The sequence below is a fragment of the Medicago sativa genome, chromosome 6, assembly GCF_051527215.1.
Source record: "Medicago sativa cultivar Bolivia chromosome 6, Bolivia_mono, whole genome shotgun sequence".
Taxonomy (NCBI): Eukaryota; Viridiplantae; Streptophyta; class Magnoliopsida; order Fabales; family Fabaceae; genus Medicago; species Medicago sativa.
This window is the reverse complement of record NC_140754.1, coordinates 93,304,851-93,317,961: the sequence shown is the minus strand read 5'-3', so window position 1 is coordinate 93,317,961 and position 13,111 is coordinate 93,304,851. Positions and strand designations below refer to the sequence as shown.

General features: G+C 34.2%; 1 protein-coding gene and 2 non-coding genes across 3 annotated transcripts; all 3 read right to left on the bottom strand.

The window, feature by feature from the left end:
* Positions 1-1,570: 1,570 nt before the first annotated feature.
* On the bottom strand, positions 1,571-5,260 carry LOC146918321 (small ribosomal subunit protein eS7-like). Its single transcript, XM_085719964.1, has 6 exons — positions 5,191-5,260; positions 3,127-3,216; positions 2,950-3,023; positions 2,741-2,864; positions 2,054-2,236; positions 1,571-1,851 (listed from the first exon to the last, which is right to left on the bottom strand). Exons 2-6 carry the CDS (start codon positions 3,199-3,201, stop codon positions 1,732-1,734), a joined length of 576 nt encoding a protein of 191 aa, XP_085576090.1. The 5' UTR covers positions 3,202-3,216; positions 5,191-5,260; the 3' UTR covers positions 1,571-1,731.
* On the bottom strand, positions 3,441-3,580 carry LOC146918323 (small nucleolar RNA snoR136). The gene has a single exon (XR_015016948.1). It is a non-coding gene; the product is annotated as a small nucleolar RNA snoR136 (small nucleolar RNA).
* Positions 3,677-3,762, bottom strand: LOC146918322 (small nucleolar RNA SNORD25). The gene has a single exon (XR_015016995.1). It is a non-coding gene; the product is annotated as a small nucleolar RNA SNORD25 (small nucleolar RNA).
* Positions 5,261-13,111: the final 7,851 nt, after the last annotated feature.

Sequence of the window (13,111 nt, the reverse complement as noted above, 5' to 3'; positions counted from 1 at the left end):
CAGTCTTGAAAATTAAGAATGAAAAAGTAGCTCATAAGTCTTAGCAAAAACACATAATTGCTAAGTCAAACACAATGATCAATATTCAGACTCCGACTCCGACTCCAACTTCTTTATTTATATACCCGAGTTTACAATCACGGATTATCACGGATTTGGTTTGATAGTTAAGCTATCCTCTGGCCGGAAGCCACTCCCATTTCCAAGTCCAAATTCAAGAATATATAGGGGGCGTTTGCTACAGAATAAATGTTGATAGGATGGTGCATTTTTTTGGTGCATTTTATTTTATTACTTTTTGACTCGAGATGATGTATTCTATTATAACATTAAAACTCATAATTTTGATTGCATCAATAAAAGTAAACATGGAAGCATTGGTGTATGATGAACTGAGATTATCAAAAACGTTACCAACAATAATATGAAAATATTAGAGAAAATTGTGGACATCTCTATTTTAAAAACATTTCATTAAAAAAGAATTTCTAAAAATTCAAATCATCAACCAAACACTTTTTAAAAACTTTCCCTGGAATAAGATTTCCGCTGTTACATTCCAAGGAAAGTTAAACGGGAATGCATTTTGATGCCTTGAAACAAACACACCCATAAGTTCCAAATTCATTCACAGATGTGTGTAATTAGTTTGTTTTATTTATTGAGAAATGCTTGTAACACTCTCTTTTGAACACTCTCTTTATTACTCACTCTCTTATTGGTTTAAATCATTGTGGGTCTACACTTTGAAAATTGAACCTCCACAAAGTGGTGGGACATACATTGATTTCATCCAATAAACGAGTGAGTGTTAGAGAGAGTGTTGAAAAGTGAGTGTTCTAACATTCCTCTTATTTATTTATTTATACACAAGCCAGAAAGAAGCATACACTAATTTTCACCAACGTACTAAATCATGAAGATTAATGTGTAATCAGTAATGGGTAAATTTAAAATGATCCGCATGAAATGTGGTGTTGTTTGAATGAACAACTTATTAGGCACTTATATACTGTGTATAAAATATTTACATAATAAATATAAAATCAAACAACTTTTACATAAACTATCCAAGAGAACTTCTGAAAATAAGTTTAACATTTACATTGTCTAAAATAGGATGGATTCTAGGGTGAAGGTTCAACATAGTCCCTCACCAATGTACCACTTCATTTGACCATTGGATTAAACAAAACCATATTATCTCTATAATAAATATAAAATCAAACAACTTTTACATAAACCATCCAAGAGAACTTCTGAAAATAAGTTTAACATTTACATTCTCTAAAATAGGATGGATTCTAGGGTGAAGGTTCAACATAATCCCTCACCAATGTACTACTTTATTTGACCATTGGATTAAACAAAACCATATTATCTCATTTTCTTCAATCAAAACTAAACTAACAAAATTGACATTCAATCCCAACCAATTAAGCAAATAAACAATTTCCGTCATTTTAATATATCATTTATCCGCAACACAAGTTATATCACATTGTTGTTTATTATGAAAAGTCTTTCTTGGGTTTTGCTTCTATTATAGATTGACAAACTGAATACCACATAGCAAAAAAGTCATTTGGATCCTATAATAAATAATGTATCATAGGCTACATTGACAGTCAAAATCCAGAATCATAGAGAGCTTCAACAAAATTTAACCATAAATAAACATTCATCATATGCAGTTCATTAAAAAAAATCCAAAACTGAGAAAAATAGAATCTACGCCTCAGTAACAGGGTACTCAAACACAACATCTTTCCCTGAGAGTTTCCTGTAAACTGCAGAAAACGTTTCGAGCTTGTATTCAGTATTGTTTTTCTCCTTTGGGTCCAAAAACACCTATATACACAGAAACACAAGAATTCAATTAACATCATTTCTTTTGAAATGAATTAACATCATTTCTTAATGATTTTAATATTGTAGTATATAATAAAAGCATGTATGCTTATTTTCACATTAGTTTGGCTTAATCGAAATGTATTTTTCATTCAAGCTTTGAGTAACTTTTGGAAATTGTTTGGCTGTTAGTATAGTTTACCTTCATGATCTTGGATCCATCAATTCTGTATCTAGTACGTTTCCCAACAATCTCAGCAGGTAACACGACATCCTCGAGCATTGCCTCGTGGACAGCAGTGAGTGTACGGCTGCGTGGACGCTGAGCAGCGGAGCCTTTCTTTGGTGGCCTGACGATTCTCCTGGTGGCAATGAGGATTACATCCTACAAGTTTAAGGTTCATTAGTACACAATAAAGTGAAACATCAAATATAAATCTGTGAGAAAACAATTTTTCAAGGCTATTGTTATGCTATCATCAAATTATTTAGTGTATGTTTGGTTTGGCTTCTTTACATTGCCACTCGCATGATTACAAGGCATGCATTCTGTCGTGATAAAGAGAAGCTACAAAGTGGAGCTTCCATGTAATCGTGAGTTTTTGTTGTAATTATGAAAACTATGAAGCCAAATCAAACACATGCTTAGACCGCAGCCTGATTAACTTCAGTTTTACAGCTGAATAGAACTACTCTCAAGTAAATATAAATTAAAGCAATTTAAAAACCAAGGAGATTGCAAAACAGAATAAAGTTCTTGAAATAAGGATAAAAATAACGAGTAGAAGACAAAGAAATTGGAACAAAAAATTGTCGGTAGACAGAATCGTAATAAAAGATGGTGCAGTTAGAAAGAATAACTGGCAAAGGTATAAAAGACTTTGATTACCTTTCCGCTGAATTTCTTCTCAAGCTCCCTAACGAGCTTGACGTGAATTTTGCGGAACCCCTTCCTCAATCTGTAGGGGATATGGATAACCACAGCCTTGCGGTTTCCAGAAACATCAACTTGGCTGTAGATAACAGAAAACGGTAGACATGAGACACAAAAAAAAAACAGATGTATTTTCGAACAAACCATAAAGAACACATCCTTACACTGCAGAATTGATGTATAAATCTTTCAGATCACTTTTGAGCTCATGGTTAGTGTTTTCCAGATCAAACAAAGCCTGCAACAACAAATTGAAAACAATAATGATTTAGATTTTGTAATTATTGAGACTAATCACCAATCACAGCAACAACAATAGTCCGTAGTAATCAATATATAACCTGTCCAACTGACTCCTCAAATTCAGTAGGCTCAGCGCCCTTGTCCTTGCTGATTTTCTTCCTTGAAGTAAACATATTCACAAGTCACAACTGTAGACAAAGAAGAAACTAAATTAAGCAAAAGCTAAAGAACGAATTTTATAAACTTCAAACAACAATAAAAGCCTAAGAAGCAAGGTCATCATCAGAAATACCACGCAGTATTAGTACCAAACAAGATCTATAAGCAGCAGATTAAGAACCAAACCTAATATTGAGTACCAGACAGAAGAACTAAAAGTGTTTAAACACGCATAATCAAGTAGAAAATTGATCAATTTTGTTTCCCGACGTCCAAATACAACATCATTATTGCAGTAGTGGATAGCGAGGGGAACACAATTATAGGCTTCAATTGAATATTGCAAACACACAAAAAAGTGCATGCATGATTAAAATCAAAATCAGAAGCCACGAAACAAAATATTGAAAAAAATAGACAAAAACAAAGATTTAAAATCCAAACATAAAAACAACAGAAACATTAACAAGAAAAATGGGAAAATAACTAGTTAACTCAGCCCCTTAGATGTTCATAAAATCTGCGATCATACCCGCAAATCATTACAGGTCTGTTAAAGACTCATCACTATTAACTAGCACAGCCCAATTTTCTCAAATGATTCAAAAACGATAAACCAATCAATAAAAAACGATTTTTCATAAAAATTTACAATTTAGTTGTTCTTGCGTTCTCCCAAAACCAAAATAAAGGATTGTGGAAGTGAATTGAAAGAACAACACATATTACTATTGCTTCAAGGGAACGAGTCTGAATGGGAATTGAATTAATCCGCATCGACCAGATAGTGAAGCCTACTATTACATCACAAATTTCTAGTTCAATGATACACTAATCCCATTAGACAAAAAAAAGCATAGAAAAAAAATACAATCACCAAGCTTCTACTTAAACAATGCTTTAACCGAGGAAAAAACAAAAAGAAAAACAACATGTCATAGTTAACACATAATGTAACAACAATCAAGCCTAAAATTCAACATGTCAGGATATATATTAACAAAAGCATAAACATCAACACACAAGGCATAAAATAAATTAAGAAACAAGTTTATTATAAAACATTTCCAATCATATTCACTGATAAAATACCACGATTAGAGGACATCCAAGCATAAAAATGTCAAGTATTTGCAGCATTGAATAACAAATGAAAAAACAAACAGAATAACACTACCTTATAGTTACACAGCAATTTAGACTAAGGGCTATTTGGTTTGACTTATTTGAGTTTATCTACTAGCATAAGTTATTTGACTGAGAACTTATGACAACTTTCAAAAAATTTTGTTTTGTGAAACTATCTGAGAGAGCTTATGAGAACTTTCAGAAGATTTTTTCAGCTTAATTTCACAAGTTATCCAATATAGCTTATAAAAACTACTTATAACAAATACAAAAACGATTTAACTTAACTTTGGGTCTGTTTGGAAACAAAGTTTATTTGCAGCTTATAGAACAAGCGCCATGATAAGCACTTGTGTATAAGCTTGCATAAGCTAGTTTCATAGCAGAATCTATTAAGTAATTTTTATAAACTAAATTGGAGAACAGACCCTTTATCATAAACTGTTTTCATAAATTCTCCTAAACTGTCTCACAAATCCTATGCCAATAAAAACAGAGCCTTTATCTATTTCTATAACAATAGCTTATGTAAGCTTATGCATAAATTAAGCTGCAAATAAGTGGTTTATCCAATCCAAACAGGCCCTAAGATTCATGTTAGGTTACAAATCAACAAAGCCAAGTAATTAACCATATCAATCAGTGCAACAAAATTTCATAAAAATGCAACAACTAAAAAAACCCATTTTTAAATTTCAAATGAAAGTTCAACAAAAGTAAAATAAAACAGAAAAACTACTCAATCATCTCATCGTTGTACCAAAAAATAGGGTTTAGAAAGAAACTAAAAATGAGAACTTTGAATTCAATTAACATGGATTTTACATGAGAAATCACATAGAGCAATAAATCGTAAAAGGGTATCTGAATTGTACCTTAGCCGAAGAAGATGCAGATGCGGCTGCTGAGTGCGTATTCGCAGAGAAGAAAACCCTAATGAAACACTCTTGGTTTATACCCGTTTGTTAACCTATATAGTTTTGGGCTTGTGTTTGGGCCAACACATATATTTACAAAATGGAATGTTTTCCAACTTTTTTCTTGGGAATTTCTTTTCCCACCTTCACACTTCTCGCGCGCCCTCCAACATTTCTACAAAGCTCGGTCAAATTATATAATTCAAACTATTTTTCACAAGTTTTCGATTATGTAATCTGAATCTCTTAACGTTTTAGAAAAAAATAGCATGTTGCTCTTGTTTAAATACGATTCATAAAATAAAATGCGAAACAATCTAATACTAGTTCGGCATATCTAACAATCTAATACTAAAGGGAGGTGACGAATGTGATGAATTTTACGGGTTTGATGATGAATGTGATGAATTTCTTTGAAGATGATTTTTAACATTTTTTTGACAAAAGTTAACGACATTTCTTTGCGAATAGACGGTGAGTATTCAATTTTCCAAGTGAAATCATAAAAAATACCGTTTCTACTTTGACGAATTTCATTGTCAATATATAAAAATGGGAAGTAGTAATGAAAAATATACCATCGACCTCAGCACAATATTGTTCTTCAATGTATGTTTCAACTTGAGAACGTATACATTCACTACGAGTATGTTTATAGAGTTTCTCACCGATTCTTCAATGTACTTGAGAACGTATACCTATGAGTATGTTTATAGAGTTTTTAAAAGGAATCGAGTGGGAAACTTGGGGAACGTAAATGACGCGGATCGTGTCAACCAAAGCAAAATGGTTAAGAGAAACTTGGGGAGCAAGTAGGTGCGGGGTGGGAAAAAAATCCGTGCCGCGGGTATCCGCGGATAAAATCCGTCATGGGTACGGGGCGGGTAGCTAAACGGTACCGCGGGTATATTAAACGGATATTTAACTATCCGTTACTTTATGGACACGGACACGGATTTGATGATACCGTGCCGCGGGTATCCGTACCCGTTAATAAATTACGTAAATTAGTAAAATATATATAAGAGCGTGGTTTCAAGAGCATCAAAAATTTCTCTTCATCTCTTTTCTTTTCTTCTTCTCCTTAGAATGATTACTTGTTTATGATTTTAGAATTTAGGGCTTTCTAATTTTAGAGGAATAAACTAATTTTAAGGCTTTTTAATTGTTTTATGGATTTGAATTGATTTAATCTTTTTTGGTATGATGAATTTGCTTGAGATGATGTAAGAATCCTTATTTTTGTTGAATTATGGTATGGATTATGAAATTTAAATGAAATATGTTATGTATGGATCTTTAAAAGTTGAATTTTGTAGGTAATTAAAAGTTGAATTCTTCTTTGTACAAAAAAAATAAAAATTCATGGGTACCCACGGATATCCGTGGGTATCTAAATACGTGGATTGCCCGTATAGAGATACCCGCACGGGTATGGGGACGGGTACGAGTACCATATTTATTTAACGGGGCGGGGATGGATATTATACTACCGTACCCACGGATACCCATTGACATCCCTAGGTGCGGAAAATTAGGCGAGGCGAGTTGGAGCGGATAGACCCAAAAAAAAAGTGCATTAAGAAACATGTTTTTCAAATAATGTTAAAATTAATTAATCAATTCATGATTTTTAGGTATTTTTGAGGGAATGATTTTTGGGTATTAAAAAATATACGCCCTTTTAAAAAAAAAAATCATCTATCTATCTTTGTCTCGCCTGTTTAAAAAACGCCAAAAATGGAGGAAAGAAAATAAAGAATTTACTGTTTGACTCATCCATTTTTTTTTTGAAAAAGGCTCATGCATGTTTAGAATTTTACAAAAAGTTTTTCCATAAAAAAGGAATTAAAATTAGATTTCTAGGTCTAAAACATTCATAGTCTCGCCTGTTTAGAATTACTTATTTTATTTTATGATTTTTTTTGAATGGCATTTTATTTTATGATTCACAGTTAGTCCTTAAAAAATGTTCATATTTACTTTATCCTATTTTAAAAAAATCTAATTTTTTTGGAGGATCATTTACAAATGTTTTAAATATGACCGCAAAATTATTTAAAAATTACTCAACTGTTTAACAAAGACAAACAATGAGATTATAGACAAAGAAAGACAAGTCTTAACACCACAAGAAAGCACCGAAATTCCGAGGCACAAAATTCCTTGGAAGTCGTCTAAATCTCCTCGGAATACCAACTTTTTCCGAGGAACTCATGGCTTTGGAAAAATATTTGGTTGCAATCCAAATACCGAGGAAATTTCCGAGGAACTTTTGTTTCAGGAAACATGTCCTCGGAATTAAGATGTGATGGCGAAACACAGTATCGACGAACTGCGGCGTGACATAGAAGTGACTAGCATTTCCGAGGAACTTTGTCCTCGGAATGTATTATATTTAAAAAAATATTAAAATTATAATTAGTTTCTGTGTTTCAAAATTTTAAATTTCAAAAAAGCGCCGAATATTTTAAAATTCCAAATTTCAAAAAGCGCCAAGTTTAAATTTCGAATTTAAAAAAAAACGCCAAATATTTTAAAATTTAAAACACCAAAACCCTCGACGAAAAAGTTCCTTGGTATTCATTTTAATTAATAATGAAATTTAATTAAAAAAAGTAAATGAATTAATTAATTTTTTTTTTAAACATCTATATTTTATTAAGCCGATCTAGGTGTAAGGCACCCATTAGAACGCACGGAACAATAACAAAAACAACGAGTTCCGAGACAAACACGGAAAGCCTCTAAAAAACTATACATGCAAAAAGAGACCGCGCTCTAACAACTAACAAAGCTTGTCGATAGAAAATGCGCCAAACGGCAAAAACAAGCCTATTACGGTGGTTTTAGTTGCGAAGTTTTTTTTTTTTGAATTGGCATATATATATTGAAGGTCACGCACAAGAAGTGCAAAGTGACAAGTGTTACAACCAAAAAACACACCCTGACCTAACCGATAACACACAACGGCGAGGGTGGTAGCGGGGAAAAAGCCTAGCGGCAAATGGAGGCAAAATACAAAACGAGAAAACGAAAAAACAACTATGCACAACCCTCCAAAGCACCAAGCAATGAACCAAAAACCTGCTACATGACGTGAAAAAAACCGCAAGAACGAGACCCCAATGATTCAAAAAACATCGCCATTCAAAAAGCGGCGAAGTTGTTAATGTATATTGTTAGGATTACAAATATGTTGACAAGAGACATTGTTATTTGATTGCAAAGAGAAACATATCAAATACAAATACTAATACTAAAACAACTTAATTAGTTCTAACTAGCATTAATCCTAACTAACATATGCGAGTCTCGAAGCGGTAGCACCAAATCATCAAACTTATGATGATTCAAAAAGAGAAAAGCTCATACCAATGTTATGAAATCTACTCCTCCAACACGGCGGTCAATTTCTTCCGATGAACATGAATCCCAAAGATGCATTCCTTTATCCCTTTTGACATACGAAGGGTTACAAGAGAGAATAAAATCTTTTAAAATTTCATCAAGCCTTAACATAAACACTACAATAAACGGCATCACGGTAAAGCAAGGTAACAACTTAACAAATAATATGCAAAATCACGGCAAAATGTATGAAAAAGCATGATTTATACCTTCATGCATTTTACGAGTCCTCATCATCATCATCACCATCTTTTGATGAAAGAGATTCATTATTTCCGAGTCTTGTTGAGGCAAGAGTCGGCGACGTCTACGGTCCCGTCTATCAACCCTCTTTTCCATCGTTTCTACCAACTCTCTGTTACGCCGAATTTCTTGCATGAAAAAGTCTTGTTGTTGTTTTAAGCGAGTCCTCATCTCTTCAAGCTCTTTTTGACTGCGAGTCCTCACTTGTTCAAGCTCTTGATTTCGAGCCTCCATCTCGTTGACTCAATTGTTGTACCGGTGTCGGCATTTCGGGGGTCATCTCCACATTACGAGAACCGCCTTCTCCATCAATAGATCGTTCATAAATACATCTATTGTGTACCAAATTGGAGGACATGGTTCCGGCACCATAATATTTGCTACTTTTTCCACGTCCGATTGTTTCCTTCCAAATGGTTTGTGCGGTAGAATGATCAAGCGAACGTATTGTACCCGTCGGAGATGAGCCATCGGATTGAGATAATACCTTATTAGCCCTCTCATCAAACCCCTCTGTATGGTAAATGAATAAACCGGACATCAAATTGGATTACTAATTAGATAATTAACTAATCATCAACTAATATATACATGAGTACTAATATTATTGAGTGTGGGTTAGTATTTTACGGTCTATACGGGCCGCTAGCTAGATACGGGAGGATTTTTTCGGTTAGGAGCAAGAGATTTCAACATTTTTTTTGAAGCGGCGTATTCATTAATAGCCACGCACCGAAGTGCAAACGGCAAGAAAAATACAAAGGGGCCAAGACGGACTATACCAAACTAATGCCAACAAGAGCACAATATGGAATAGAACGGTCCCCAAGAAAAAGAAATAAAAGCCCACGATATAATAAATAGCCGAACCACAAAAAACTCCCTCCAGTAGAAACAGACTTAGCGGAACGGGCACAACACCGTAACGGCGGCCAAAATTGCGGCAAGGCCTCATACATGCATATATAAACCATTATCCTACCGAGTTAATCGTATTTGAGGACTAAGTACAAAGCAACAAGTGTTCATTATACCAAGATTTCTATTGGTACTTCATGCTCAATTTCTCACCTAACATCAAACTGAATACACTTCCTAATAATACCATAAATTCGATTAAAAGAATAAATCAGACAATTCAATATTATCAAATTGTAAATTTATCGAATGGTTTTAGCACGAGAATCAACATATTCACGTTTGCCTTTTTTCATGTACCGTTCTTTGTGCAATTCATTAATAAATGGAAGTCGCCCGAGAGTGCGTTTCTAATTTAGCACGACATAAAATTAATTATAAGTGGTCAAAAATAAAGTTAGTTAGAATTTATGAGTAACTAAATATATACAAATATATAAAATTAAGAATTAAATGTATTTTTACCATGCGTTGACCGGTTGTATAAGCACTTGCGGAACCACCTACGTGCGAGCAACCTCCCTTCTCGACGCTCGGTTAACTTTGCCAATTTGTGAACGTTTTTTAAATGTTGGATCTCGTAGCCCAATGATCTACTAAGCGAGGCCAAATGTCTACTCCTATAAACTTTGGATACCATTCGGGTTTTTTAGCATGCTTTCGTCTAAATGTTGACATCATATCCGAGAAACGGTTTTGAGCTCGGTAATGAAAATTCTTCTTAACCCGAGCATCATAGCGAGACTCCCAAACACATTTTTACGCATCAAATGTATTATCAAAATCAACTTTATATTTTTATAAACATGCTTTTACCTCTCACAAAATTGATTACCGTAAACATAGTTCCCAAATAAAACATATGAACTAAATCGGATGCATTATAGTAACTTGACCACCGAATAAGAACTTATATGTATTTATTTCAAGTTACACGAAACCAACGAAAAATCAAGTCCTCATCAACATCACTATAAGCTTTCCAAAATTGCTTGAAGTTGGTTTGTATTGCCAACCTAATGTATTTGGCTACGACCGCATTGGGCTCCAACCTAAATAAAAATTAGAAATATATGAATTAAATTGTTAAATTCAAAAACTAATAAAAGTTAAGTCAAAATATAAATATAAAATTAATTTGTTAATACTTACCCTCGATCGATAGGCTCGATAATAAATCGATTACGGATTGGATGTTTTGCATGTTGCTCAATAAATTGCTCGTCCTCCTCATCATCATCCTCCTCCCGGCCTTCCTCCTCCTCCTCCTCTTGGTCTTCCTCCTCATCCTCTTGGTATTGTCCCTCATCTTGCTCATGTTCTTGCTCTTGTTGTACATGTGGCGGCTCATGTTGTGGATCATGGTGTTGCTCTGGTTCAAAATGGTGGGTACCGGCATGAAGACTTCGGCAGATGGTTGTGAAGACAATAGATTCATGAATTCTCTGGTGGATTTAAACGTGGTCCGGGAATAAGTGGACGTTGTCGAAAATTTGGGGAGTGTGAATGGATAGTGAAGTAGTGGGTGTAGGGAATGGAGTAGTGATGTATGTGGGTGGAGTAGATGAAGGGAATAATGGTTGAGTGTGTGTCGGGAATGATGGATATTGTGTAGGGACATGTGAACGATAATTTGGGGAGTGGGAATGGACGAGTGAAGTAGTGGGTGTAGGGAATGGAGTAGTGATGTATGTGGGTGGAGTAGAAGAATGGAATAATGGTTGAGTGAGTGTCGGGAATGATGGATTTTGTGATGGATGTGTACGCAGGACGTGGAGGCAATGGATATGTAGGAAATGGTGCACAATAAGTTGGTGGAGTACGTACCGTTGAAGAACCATGGTCATTTTGAGTCGGCATCGGAATAAACCGTAACGACGGGTCCGTCTCAACTATATGTTCAACGAATTTCGTCCTCCGTTTAGTACCCTTTTTGTTTTCACCTTTTTTGGGTGGCATATTTGAATAACTATACAAAAATAATAAACATGAGTAACGAGAGATCAAAATAGCCAAAATTTTCCAAAATGTAGTAATAGAGATCACAAATATGGCTACCGGGAGTGCTCCAATGTATATAGCGGTAGCACAAGCAAAGAAAAGAGCAAAGAACTCTTAATTTTAACCAACCTTGTGTTTCGGTCTAAAGCAAAGTGTTGAAGCCGGTTATAGGTACAAATTTCTCTCAAATATATTAGTATTCCTTATTAAATATTAAGCACATCTTATAGACAAATATAAGCCAATTTGCTTCTATATTTCCTGCGAGATTATAAGAGTATATGTATATAAGATACTATATATTTGCTCAAAAAAATATAAGATACTATTTAATGCATTCTAAAAATAATCAAATATTACATTGGACTTTGATAGGTTTCATAGGTGCTTGGAATGTTACTACCACTTATTCTTGTCATAATATGCCGAAATAAAGCTAGGATATGGAAGTTTATAAAAACACAATTCGGCAAAATAACAAGGAACAATCGGCATATAGAAGACTTCCTTGAAAGTCAAAGTCCTCTGAATATAAAAAGATACAATTACTACGATATAAAGAAAATGACCGAATCCTTCAAAACTCGTGGTGCATTCAAACAATTCCTACTCATAGACCTACAATAAGTAAAGTTATTGATATGTTGGAAGTTAGCATGGATTCTTTGGAAATGCCACCAAAACCTGTAATGTTTTCTCCTCCAAGATCAATAACGAATTTTCTACTTCATCAAAATCATTGGAAAGCTTCTCTAACTAATTGAATAACCAATTGAATAAAAAAATCATAAATATCCACCGTAAATCGTCAACTTAAAATGAAAAATGGAATTTTGGGGAAAAAGGGTTTTGTGGGTTCGGCGATAAATCAAAAACAAAAATGGAGAATGTCAACTCGGCTTGGTTCTTCTTAGCTTATATTGAAAGATTTGAGAAGATCTTCATTATAAATATTCCAAAGATTATAAACCCTAATCACCAAATCATACAACAAAAGGATGAGAATACCTTTGAATAATTGATTGAGTTCTTCAATGGTTGTGTGACGGTAAGGGAGGATTCGGTCTTTGAGATCCTGGATTACTTTGTTCGAACTCTTCTCACTATTATCCACGCCATTCTTCCTCCTAAACCTAAAAAAGGAAAGAGAATCGAACGTGAAGAGTTCCACCATGTATATAAGTTCAAGGCTTTGGCAATTTCGGATGATAGGGATCGGGAAGCGGACCGAGAAGGAAAAGCGGCGAGTTTGGTTCTGTGAGAGAATGAGAAGCGGCGGATCTAGCCTTGTGAGAGAGAAAGAGTG

Bases quoted from the DNA above. Each gene is read 5' to 3' on its own strand.
- LOC146918321 (XM_085719964.1), bottom strand. From the start codon at position 3,201: ATGTTTACTTCAAGGAAGAAAATCAGCAAGGACAAGGGCGCTGAGCCT. The intron at 3,024-3,126 runs GTTATATATTGA...TTGTTGTTGCAG, and splicing joins TTGAGGAGTCAGTTGGACAG to GCTTTGTTTGATCTGGAAAA. The intron at 2,865-2,949 runs GTAAGGATGTGT...TGTTATCTACAG, and splicing joins TTATACATCAATTCTGCAGT to CCAAGTTGATGTTTCTGGAA.